General features: G+C 37.4%; 1 protein-coding gene across 1 annotated transcript in view; it reads left to right on the plus strand.

Annotated features, from left to right (window-relative positions):
* Positions 1-12,561, plus strand: part of ROS1 (ROS proto-oncogene 1, receptor tyrosine kinase) — a 72,075-nt gene that overhangs the window by 4,878 nt on the left and 54,636 nt on the right. The window contains 10 exon segments of the mRNA XM_039387318.1: positions 2,087-2,147; positions 2,761-2,909; positions 4,069-4,207; positions 4,686-4,887; positions 5,549-5,625; positions 7,937-8,059; positions 9,018-9,202; positions 10,315-10,412; positions 10,938-11,446; positions 12,072-12,284. Of these exon segments, the coding sequence (XP_039243252.1) occupies positions 2,087-2,147; positions 2,761-2,909; positions 4,069-4,207; positions 4,686-4,887; positions 5,549-5,625; positions 7,937-8,059; positions 9,018-9,202; positions 10,315-10,412; positions 10,938-11,446; positions 12,072-12,284 (1,756 nt within the window).

Here is a 12,561-nt window from a genome sequence, read left to right on the forward strand (position 1 = left end):
TGGAGAGAGTCCTGAGTAGAATACAAACCCATTGGCAACCTGGAAATTTGATTGAAAGGATCATTTTTATTTTTTTAATGCTTTTTAATCTATCAAATTCTTCCTATAAAAAAGTAAGAATGCACTAAACAGTGCTTTTGGAGTCTAGGAACTGTCCAAGAAGTAACCAAGTTACTTTTGTAAAAACACAAGATTAGTACGGGGGGGTTTTGTTGCTTTTGGTTTTGAGTTGGTTTTTTTTTTTTTTTTTTACTTGTCTGGTCACGCAATATGCCACTTAAATTCACTGTCACTGCAAGGGCTTTCTTTGGGATTATCTTTCTACTGGATTGGTTGATTGACTTCACTACCCACTTGGTCAGGTGTGCATCATGTCACTGCACAAAGAGGATCAGGTCATTGCAGTCTGCAGAGCAAAGGAGTGGGAGTAAGAGTAAGACTTTTCCTTTGACATTAGCTCAGTTCTGTTGTGTGACTACACCTTGGGACTGAAATCTGGTAGTATTTCTCCTTTCACCTGGGAGCAGGGGAATGCCACTGAATTTGGTGGGAATATTCACAAGAAAGGACAGCATACTCTGGCTCATACAAGGGCATTTCTGATGGATGGAGAATATATGAAGATTTATTGTTTTCAGGTAGAACACATGACAAATTTTCCTCTAAATTTGTAAGGCTAGGAGCTTTTGCAATCCTCAAGCAAAAATTGGGTTTATGATTCAGGTTCAGACAAAAATCAGAAGAAGAAAGAATAACACAACAAAAAGCAAATGTTCAGAAATGTCTGTGTTAAATGAAGCAGAAGGCACTATGAATCAGCATGTAATCTGGGGACACTATCCTCTACAACTAAACAAATATTGGCTGTAAATCAAAGCTCCAGTGTACAGCTGATAACTGATATCTGCTAATACCCAGATCTTTGCCCACTAACAGTCATGATGATTCACTTGGAAGTATTTCATTTCTCTGAATATGAAAACATTGGATAAAATTTTTTAAGTGCTTGCACTCAGCATTGAATGTCTACATGTAAGATACTGTATATAGGAGGATACTGCTAGGCAAGTTTTCAAATCTGTCTCAGCTGCAACTGTGTTGTCTGGAATAATATGTCTTATCAGTTTCCAGAGGGTGCCAGAAGTGTGTATGCACAAATCATAGGAAGAACAGTTAAAAAAATTTCCTCACTTACCATAGTGAATTGCTTCTTAGTGATCTAAAGGTTAATTATCAGTTCAAAGGTGGCTGCTGTATGAAGGAAACTTCAAGATTTTATAGGCCAAGTGAACTTGAAGAATAAAATTAGCCCAAATGAAACACCTGTCTAGCAAAGCTCAAACCACCACTTCTCAAAAGTTTTCAATTTCCAGGAGACTCTAGAATGCAATTTTAAAGCTACTGAAACCCACCTGGAACATGTTTCAACCTGTTCTCTACCTATAATGCTTGGTAATACTATATCTATGTTTCCTACCTAAACTGAAAAGTCAGGAATTTTCTGTTCTTAGGACATGAATGTGGAGCTCACTGCCCTGGGATATTTGTTATGTTTGTAGCTTGTAGACACAACTGTACCAGGAGTAACTACTAAAAAGGAAGTGTGAATTAGGCATGACTGTTCTTACAAATTGCTGATTTCAGACTGTTTTGAAAATTCACTGGAAGTACATCTGTAAGAATGCACCTCATTCGTAAGGAATACTTGAAGTGGGAAAGGGTGAAATCCAACATGTGGAATACATCACTAACAAGTCAAAAACCTTGTTTAAACTCCATGGTTGTCTCTGAAGTCTATTTCCAACTTTAATATAGCCCCATATTCGTGCTTTCCACAAAGGGACAATGTGTAAGTAGGTAACCCTTAATTCAGTGCCTAGTGAATTGACAAAAAGGCTCTCAGTAAAATCACTGGAGTGAGTTTATGATACTGATATCTTTCAGAATGAATATGATTATTTTCACAGGGTTTGTGTGTATGCAAAATGTCCACAGAATTTGTATGTATTTAAAATGTGTCTGCATGGTTCTGGAAGGAAGTTTGCCTCTACAGAAAGCTAACCAGTGACTTCTGTACCCTACACAGACAGTTTCCTGTAAGTTTGGCTGTAGCCGTGCAGAGGATGCATATGGAGCTGAAGCACAAAGTAAGTCTGAATAGAGTCCTGTGTCCAATTGACAGTGATAAATTCATTTTTAAGATTATAGTCTTGTTCTACGATCTGGATTTCTTTAAAAAATAGGAATGACTTGAGTATTTTCATTAATCAGAATATTACCACTCTTCTTTTTTCCTTTAACAAATACACTGAAGTTTATCTTAGAGTAAAACTTCTTTTCCTCCCTTTCATGGACATGAGATTTTTTAATCCAGTCTCAACTCTTTAAGATGATACCTTGGGCTGATGTAGGGCTAATGAAATAATTCCCTTGGAAATCTCTTCAGAGGCCTCCTACACCTTCTCTAGGTTTCTATTCAGTAAAATTTTACTAAGTACCTGTAACTAAAAGTGCATTTATAAAAGTGCAGAGTTGTAGTCACATTTGTTCATGTTGAACTTGGCCCATTTCAGGCATACTTATCAAACTGTCTTTGAAATGTTATGGGATTTATTCGGCAACATTTTCAATATATTCTTTTGTGTGTTTTTATTGGCTTCACCACTTTCAGGTGTGTAGGGTAATAGGCTTTTACCTTTGAGACACAGAGATTACCTTGAAAGATTTTTTCCTTACAGTTGCATTTCATTTTCCCCTCAGACTACTTGAACAAGCCTAGAGCACCATTTGCATCTGTCATTGGAAGCCATAGTGTCACATTAGGGTGGAAGCCAGCTAATATCTCTGGGGTGAAATATATTATCCAGTGGAAGTACAATCAGCTCCCTGGAGACTGGAGGTACACGGAGGTAAAGAAGGACACTTTCTTTTACTTTGCAAGGAAATAGGCTCTTTTCTGTCCTTTTTTTAAAAAATATTGTTAGGTACATAAAAGAGGTTAGCAAAATCATGAGTAGCATGGAGAAGCTGAGGAATGGTCGATTATTGCCCATTTCCTTCAACATAGGAACTAGGGAATTTGATGTAAACTAGCAGGTAGCAGGTTCAAAACTATCAAATGAAGGTATCTCCTCACAGAACGTGTAGCTAGAATGTTCAGCTGATTCCTAGCCCACGTGGATGTTAAATTACTATAAACTCCTTAATATTAAAATTGCTGAAATTCCTAAATAGGGTTGGAAAAGTGACTGGAGAAACTGGGGACAAAAATATTGAGTTCTACTGAATGTAAACATTCCCATAGTTTCGTGTTGAGCCACACTTATGAAATGCCAAGACTGAGAGTATTCAAGAGAAATATGGCTGTTTGCTTTCTTTCTTTTTTTAAAATGCCTTTCCCTAGGGAAATTTTTTTGGTTCTTGTCAAAACACAATACTTGGCTAGAAAGACCTTTTTGCTGACTCACTACAGTTATTCTCATACTATGTTCTTTTGCGTCAACTATACACTTGTTATCTTGCCATCATCTCTATTGGACCAATTTACAGAATATGACAAGTTGCTGCTGCAAATCAAAGCTAAAGGTAATTGGCTAAGCAGGAAGTTCTTCTGAATGAATCATTCATGAAATAATAGGGAACAATTACTTCAGATAATAAATATTTCAGTGTAGCTAGGAGCCTTTGGATCTCACAACTGTAGTGTATGTATCAGCAGTTTAAAATACATGGCTCATAATAAGTTATTATTTTAGGTTTTTTTTAACTACCTTCTTAAAATTTACTATTATATTGCATCCATCCTTCCCTCCATCTGCTCATTATTTAGATTTGGTCACATGTTCTAAAGAAAAGAGAAGAGAAAAAGTTCTGAAAAGATGGAAAATTAAAGTTTATGAGGAAAATAATTCCCAGAATTTCCTCTTATTCAAACTTTGGATGCTGAACTTTTTTATCCTGAAATATGTATGTTGTTGTATGAGACCTCTTTTGCCCTGATACCATCCTACGTATTAGCTGCAGATGGAGGAAGGCAAAAAACCCACTTGTGTCTGTGCATTAATCTAGGTAATATCTGAAACTTCATATACAGTCAAAGACCTTCAAGCCTACACAGAATATATGTTTCGCGTAGTTTGGATCATTACGTCTCAGCTGCAGCTCCATTCTCCATCTAGTCCCAGCTACCGGACACATGCTTTTGGAGGTAATGAATTGTGCTGTTAATTACATCTTTCAGGACTTTAACAGAAACATTTAGGTTTCATTGCTGTTTCTTTTACAGAAAACATTGATGTCTAATCTTCAAAACGATGTGTGTGTTGTCTATTGGGTAGCTGCAGAAGACCAAACTAAAATATCACAGGTTCTTTTTTTTGAAGTATGGCTCCTTCCTCCTTTTGGTTTTAAAAGCAAACACAGAAAATTACATGGTCAAAATTGTGAGGACACATCGGACACTTCTGTGTATAATTATGCATGCTAAATTCTTGACTGAAACACACACCTGTTTTCCTGGACATTAAAAAAGTTAACTGTTGTTGAAATTTCATGCTGTCCCTAATAATGTTTACTGGTGTATAAATGGATTAAGAGGTATGAAATCTAAAAATGTACTTAAAAAAAAGAAAAACCATTAATGTCTTAAACACCATACCAGAGTCAGATATTTCTGTCTCTTGCAGCTCCTGCAACAGCTCCTGTCATTAAAGATATTCAGAGTTCAAGTCCAAACACTGTTGAAGTTAGTTGGTCTCCACCACTTTTCCCAAATGGATTGATTATTGGATACAACTTGCTCCTGACCAGTGCAAACCATGAATTGTTGAGAGCCTCGAGGGGCCATAGCTTTCAGTTCTACTCCACCTTCCCAAACACCACTTACAGGTACAAAAATAAAAGATAACTGACGTGGCCAAGTGTGCTGTCACACTTCTTGCCCACATAGCCCAGAGTATGCCTTAATACCACTTCTGCACAATTATGCTATTTACTTATGTTCTGGCCAAAATGAGGGGTGCTTTCCTTGAGGTAACAGAGTTATTCCAGGTATGTTGGCTGCTTATGGAAAAGTCAGATGGATAGGAAGGAAAAGGAACTTGATATAGCACCAGGAGGCTGCATTTTCTTAGCTGTTGTTTTTAATTTTTTTACGTTTGTGTGACATGTTTTCAGTATATTCAGGAAATGATATAGCAATACTCTCTAGTCCTTTAAGAATCTGGAAAAATTCCTTTGTTTTTATTAAACATGAAAGCTTGCATTCTGATGGCACTGGTAAATACAGATCTTCCTTTGAAATGAAATTGAGTTGTTCTTCTCAGTCTGCAAATTTATTTTGACTTTAAATTTAGAATATTCTGTTGTTTTCCACCTTTGGGCAATTCAGATTTTGGTTGGTTTTGTTTTTATTATAAATTTCTCAGAGCATTATATTTTCTAAAAGGCAAACACTTCTGTAGCAGCTTCCCTACTTGATATAATGTTTCTCAGGCAATCTTTCAAAAGAAACCTGCAAACCAAAACCCGTCTTTTTGGTTTACCCTAGGTTCAGTATTGTGGCAGTTAATGAGATTGGTGCTGGACCCCCTGCTGAAACCAACATCACAACCCCAGCATCCAAAGGTACAAGAGTCCTTATCACTGTCTGTTCGTGGGGACAAAACTCATGTTCATTGGCCTGCCGTGTACCTGGGAGAAGAGGCTAATATTTAGACTGTAAACAATGTATGTCAAGGAGTTGTATCCTGACGAGTCAATAACATTTCAGAGAGAGTCCTGTTCTTTAGCTGTAGACATTATTAGGCTACACACCATGGTAATGACCTGTGAAGCTGGCAGACCCAAACAGATTTGGCCTGAGTTGCATTACAGATGAAAAACACCTCTGTGGTCTGGGGTGGTGACCGAAAAAACATGATTCTGTTTTCTAGATGAGATTTTAACAGCTGACAAACAAATATATTTGTTCTAATAATATTAAATACTTAACATAAAACTCTTTTGTTAAAACTTTCCAGTTGTATCAAGCCAAATACGTGAGATCATACCAATTTTTGTTGCTCTTTCATGAAGGTATTTATTTTGCTATATGAACTAATTAATACTGAAAGTAATGATACTCTGTAGGTATCTCTCAAAGAACTGCAGAAAAATTAATTAATTGCCAGAGAAAGGTACACGTTGAGATGGAGCACAAGAATGAAATCAATGTTACCAAAAGAAAACAAAGGATACTCCCCTCCTCCTGAAGAAATTCAGTTGTCAAATACCTGGAAATACTTCAACTCTATGAAAACACTTCAAAACTGTCTCTGAATCGCCAGTCTTCTGCTATTGGTTAGAGAAATTGAACTTACTTCTCTAGTGTTTTTTTTTTTTTTTTTTTAATAATAGTTCAGACTCTGATATGTCCTTACTTGGTGACTCCATGGAGTTTTGCTCTAGGGTTGGCTGACCCTGAACCATAAACTTTTGTGTCGTTTGTGAGAAGTCCAGGCCATGTTCATTCATTATGTCAATACGACTACCAAGCAATTAATTTAAGGTAGAAAACAAACAAACAACCCTTTCCCCCCAAAAAAAAACTTAATGGGGATAGGGAACCACCCCACTTCCCCTTACTAGTCATCACATAAAATTTCAGTTGTTTCCCACTGAATTGCATGGGCACATGCTTTCTCCCTGTGCTAATGTTGAACAGGAGCAACCCTTCCTCATATATTGTGTTCAGAAATGGTGTTACTGCATGAGATACTGAGCTGTGTAGATCTGAGCCCCAAGAAGAATCAGCAAAAGAATTTGACTGCTGTTGTAGATTGCAAGAAATGTTACTTGAAAAGAGATGAGGATGTAATATTGCCCTGTTGTACTCTGCTCTGGAGGCATCATTATCAAAATTACAGTGTGTGCATCATGTGAGAAATACATGCAGCTCAATCTATGCAGATTATCTGGGAATAAATTAAGACTGTTTAATGACAGTTTTGTGATACTCATACGAGGAAATGATATCTGATAGCAGACAGCTGTTTACACTGGAGAAAAAAAAAGGAAAGATGGTTTGGCAATGGAAATCAGCCAAATTCATACTTGAAATAATACACCACTTTTTGAAATGAAGGTTACTACCTCATGAATCAATTTCACAGGGTGTGTGATAGATTTTCAAGGATCTGAGATTCAGAAACAAGGTAATCTGTCTTTCTCAGAGTTATGCATAGCCCAGACAGAAGGTGTGGATTTACTGCAGATGTTTTGATATAAGTTACTTGGGCCTGAAGCACAAAGTCAGCTTATGTGACCAAATCTCTCCTTCTTGACTTGAAATTCTGTGACTTGATTAGAAAAAACCCATTATTAAATTTATCAACATTGAAGTAGACGATATTATCCAATTGTCATCTTTATGGAAGATGAAAGCTTCTTGTTTCTTGAATAAATCACTTGTCAATAGGATGAAACATATGAAATAAACACAATTGCCTTACTCTTCCTCAGCTCTGTGGGATAATATTCTAGTTTCACTGAGGTTTTCAAAGAGGTCCAGAGGGGTTAAATATCCCACTTCTGCTGGATCCTGGCATCATATGGATGTCTTAGTGCCTTCATTTCCTCGAGAGTCAGTAGAGCTTCATTTGCTCCAGCTTACTTTCCCTCACTAGGGACTCACTATTGCTGCAGGAAACGATGGTGTGAAATTCATGTGGTGCATTCTCATCCTGTGTGAGGCGCCAGAAGGCACTGTATAATAACTCCGTACACTTTCAACACTCAAAGAGTTTAGGTTTTAGTCTGTCATTCCAGTGTAAGAATATATTCATACATGTACATATGTATACACGTGTATGTACATGTCTATTAATGATGTATCTGAGCTAGCAACATTATTCTCTGTGCTGCAGTCATCTAAATTTTGAATTTCGCTGTTTTCTAGTTAAGGAAAAAGCATCATGGTTCTTCCTATCTAGGAAAGAGTCTTTAAGGAAGAGATACACAGAATATTTCCTTGCAGCTGCTCAGTGCCTGCCAGATGATATTATACACAACCACATTACAGGTAAAATCTAATTGGGCTCTCTCCTTTTCTGTCAAGTGTGTCTAAGACCTTGGTGTTCACCAAGGGCAGAATGCACCTCACATAGCCTGAGACAGTGTCTAGCCTCCCTTTATAGTCAATTAAGAGAAATAGGAACTTTCAGGATATGATTAGACCTATTTGAAGTGACAGGCATTGGGAAGAGACGAATTGTTCTCCGCAGTGCAACTTTTTCTTCACTGTATTTAGGTAGCTGCTTCAGAGGGAGACTTTTACACTGTAGGTATCTAAACTGAGGTAACATGAATGCATGTTTCCCTGTGATTAATGTCTATATTTTCTCAACATGAATGTGGGGATGTGCTTCAAACTTCAGAATAAAATAATACCTAATGCTAAAGGTACTGGCTGGTGTGTTAACATACTAATGAGAGATTTAGTAGTCAGTCACCAGACAACCTTGTTATCTCAAATTCCTCACAACTCTAATGTTTCTTATCTACACTACTCCTTGGTGACAGTGTGGAAATCTGAGTTTACCAAATTTCACAGAGGCAAAGACTCCAGAGAAAGAATGTCGCCCCTGACTAAATAGCCTTTGACAGAGCAGGGGTGGCACAGATTATGTCAAACTTGACTGTTAAAGTGAATGGTACTTTGTGAGGTGATGCCAATTGCATCTGTTTGCCCTATAGAGGGGCAATCAGTGTCAGTTTGCATATTACATATCTCCTCTTTGTCTGATTACCTTTCTGAAGGACAATTCTCTATAATAACGTCATTTACATAGCAAATGGGAAAGTTTCCTTATTGCTTTAAAGAAGACAAGAAGCGGAGGAGAAAAACCAGTTAACTTTTCTCCTATGATGATGAGTTGCAGATTGAAAAATACATATTTTTAAGGCAAATAGAAATATTAACTGAAAAACTGAAAATTATTTCTTATATTATCTGTGTGCACATATCTTTTTATTTTTAGGAATTTCTGTGAATATTTATCAGCAAGTTGTCTATTTTTCTGAGGGGAATTCCATCTGGGTGAAAGGAGTTGCAAATATGTCTGATGTATCTGACCTAACACTCTTTTATGCTGGCTGGGGTAATATTACGTCCATCTCAGTAGACTGGCTCTACCATAGAATATACTTTGTCATGAATGAAAAGGTAATGCTCTAGGGCTTACTTAATTTTTTACTAAAGTTGAACCATTACTGTGATTCATTTTACATGAGAAAATACGGTTTATATGTAGATATGTATGCACTAAATATACTTACAGAAATATATTTTTAACTTCAGTAATATCCACATATTTCATAATTTAAAAAATAAGGAAGACCTGAGTATCAGATCATATTTAAAGTAACTCCCCTATGTGGAACTCTGGCTCCTTGTCTTATTTTCCCATTAGGACATAAGTCTTTCAGTTTTAACTGCTTTGTTTTTGAGACTGACTTCATGCCTTCCTCATATCCACTTTGTTTATCCACTTGGTTCCCATCTAATCTGTTTGGTTCCTGCTCTGCCTCAGGAAGATGGTCAGATAACTAGTTAGTGATTATAATGCCCTTCATAATTGACAAAAGATGTTTAAGAGGGAAAGTGTTTCATACAATGATGACAGCTCTGATTACAATGGCTAAATCTGAAGTAAAAATGGAGATGGTAATCCTGCACTTGATTTCCTACTCATAAAACATCAATTACATTAATGGTAAGACTCTGAATGTAATTATGTAGTCTCCTGCTGTACTAAAGACTAGAAACTTGCTCTAAATGGTTAGCGGGGCAATTTTTTTTTTTGTAATCCTCTTGCCATGTCTGATTTTTTGCTTACTGCTCAGGGAACAGGGAGGAGGAAAAGCAGTAGTGATAAAAAGACACAACTGAGCTGTACATGAACAGACTGATGGCAGAGAGTTCTGAATCCCAAGCTATTGCTTCCAGAATCAGAAAAGCACTTCCCTTCCCTGCCAGATCATTTTCCAAGTATAGTTTGCCTAGACCATCAAAACTGGGCTTTTCCCTCCAGCTTAGAGGTAGGAAGAGAAGATGACTGACAGAGAGCTCTTTCAGGGTAAGCTGTCATGGCTGCATTTGTGCTTGTGTACAAGTGTTATATTTGGCTGACTGACAACTCAGGAGCCCAGAAGGACCTAGGATTTTGAGAGAGCTGTTTCATTGTCTGATTCCCCCAAAGGAATCTTGGGTCAGCTTGTTTGCTCTTTAGCAAACACCCTGTGAATGCATGACCAGTTTTTCTTCTCATTTGCCAGATACATGTCTGCCATTTGGAGAACTGCACGGTAGTTGAAGACATCACTCCTCTTTATGTGACATCTCCTAGGAAGGTTATAGCTGATCCCTATAATGGGTAAGTGTCCTCCTTTGAGCACTTGATGTCAAAGGTGCTATAAAGCTCCTCTCTAAATTTCTCCACTTCATTAGTCATCTGGGTTCCTGTTTCAAACACTTGCATTAGCTAAACAGAAGTGCAATTGGTAACAAATAGCAAACTAAAAAACAATTGGAACAAGAGTGGTGCCATGCAGTGTTGTTTTCTGCACTTTATTTCTTAAGGTGTTAGCAGAGGAGATAAAGCATTTCCAGCACAGAAATTTGAGTTTCAGAAATTTCGTGCTTTATGAATATGAATCTCTATGCATTTTAAATGTTCATGCTTAACACTTGAAATATTATGGAAGAATATTCTCCAATAATCTGCTATCAAAAGTCCAGAAAGTAAAAATGTATGTGGTTACTTCTTGAAGTATATATATATTAATACTGCCAAAAGCATTTTCCTGTTGTGCACATCTCTGAGCTGTTAAAATATTTGTGTGTCACTTAAAGAGTACTTGCACTGTAGTTATTTGAATTTATTTTGCTCCATGGCCAGTTATATTTTCTGTCTCCTGGAGGATGGCATATACAGAGCAAACCTTCCACTCTTTCCTGGCACTGCCTCCACAGCTTCACCAGTAGTGAGATCCAGTGCTCTGAGAGCCTTCATGATCAACTTCCAATCTAAGAGACTCATTTTCTTCAACAAAACAGAACACACCTTTGTGTCAGGTTTTCTTGATGGTTCAGAATTTCGCATGCTGCGATCACACATGCCATTTAATGACGTGGAGAGCTTTGTTTATGAGGATAACACATTTACAGTCACAGATGGCTCTGCAGTTTTTCACGAGGAGGTCTCTCCAGGAAGTTCTAGCTTCAATGAGTATACTGTGGATTGCAATTTGGTGTATCCAGAATACTTTGGCTTTGGCAACTTGATTTTCTATGGGGCATCAGCTCAGCCTTTTCCTTTACCAACTACTCCTCATCTTGTCATGGTGCTGTTTGGATTGGACCAAGCTGTGATCAGCTGGAGACCACCTGAACACAGTATTGGAACCAGTAAGTTCAGTTGTTTCTCCCTGAAAGTCTACTCCTTTTCTTTCTAGAAGAGTAACTTTCTGGTTTCCCTTTTCTTGATTTGGGCTTTAGTGACTTCAATTGCAGGTCCTCATAGAAGTTGTGGAATTACCTCAGTTTGAAAAATGTAAGCCATAATTTGCCAGTAAAATAGCCAAATTTTCTGTCTGAATTAATACAAGTGTATATTGGTAACTCATTTGTCCCCTCCAAGGATTTTAAGCAAGGCTTCATCTTAAGAGTGGTGTGGAGTAGCAGTAATATTGGTTGCTGATATCACACAGAACATGCATGTCAGAGATGTAATGACTTTTGATCAGTGACTGTGTTACAGTTTTATCCTCTGTGTATGAGTCTTTGACCAGCAGAAAATTACCTGGTTGGGGAAAATTTTGGTTCTTCCAACTTCATTCTTCATGGGGGATTGAACCACTGCTCTTGGTTGGTCCCAGAGATGAAGAGTGTACATTTTTAATTTATCCCTCTCCCAATTCCCCTGATACTGGCATTTTTGAAAGGAGTCTCCAATATACAGTTTTCTCAAAGAATGTGTATCATCTGTTGCAACCACCTCTTCTGTAATAACATGATGATTTGCTTCTCACAGGTTTATCTGCTTGGCAGAAATGGACCTATGATGTGAAAGTGTCATCTCAACACCCATTTGAGGAGAAATGGATTGTCTCAAATATTAGTAACACAAGGCTTACAGTGAAGGGTCTGGCCAGCTTCAGGGTGTATGAAGTGTCAGTTAGAGCTGTGTCTCCTGCTGGTGCAGGGCCATGGTCAGAGTCATTTAGAGGCACAACTTTAGAAGAAGGTGAGAATTGCTTTGTCTCATAGGAAAAATGAAGAACAAGTTTTATATGCAGATCTCCACCTGGTGAGGCCTAGACCTTGGGCAAAGACTGTAAAATAAGGGACACGGAATGGTTTGTCTTAGAAACATTAAAGAACACAGGATAAATAAATTTGCTTTTAGTCAAAGTAGTGAGATTCTTAAAATAATATAATGATATTAAATATTATTTATGCATTTAATATTGCTACTTATCTACATTTTTCTAATGCAAATATGCTATCAAACACATTATTTG

The sequence above is a fragment of the Pipra filicauda genome, unplaced genomic scaffold (assembly GCF_003945595.2).
Source record: "Pipra filicauda isolate LSUMZ 115617 unplaced genomic scaffold, ASM394559v2 scaffold553_size308853_pilon, whole genome shotgun sequence".
NCBI lineage: Eukaryota > Metazoa > Chordata > Aves > Passeriformes > Pipridae > Pipra > Pipra filicauda.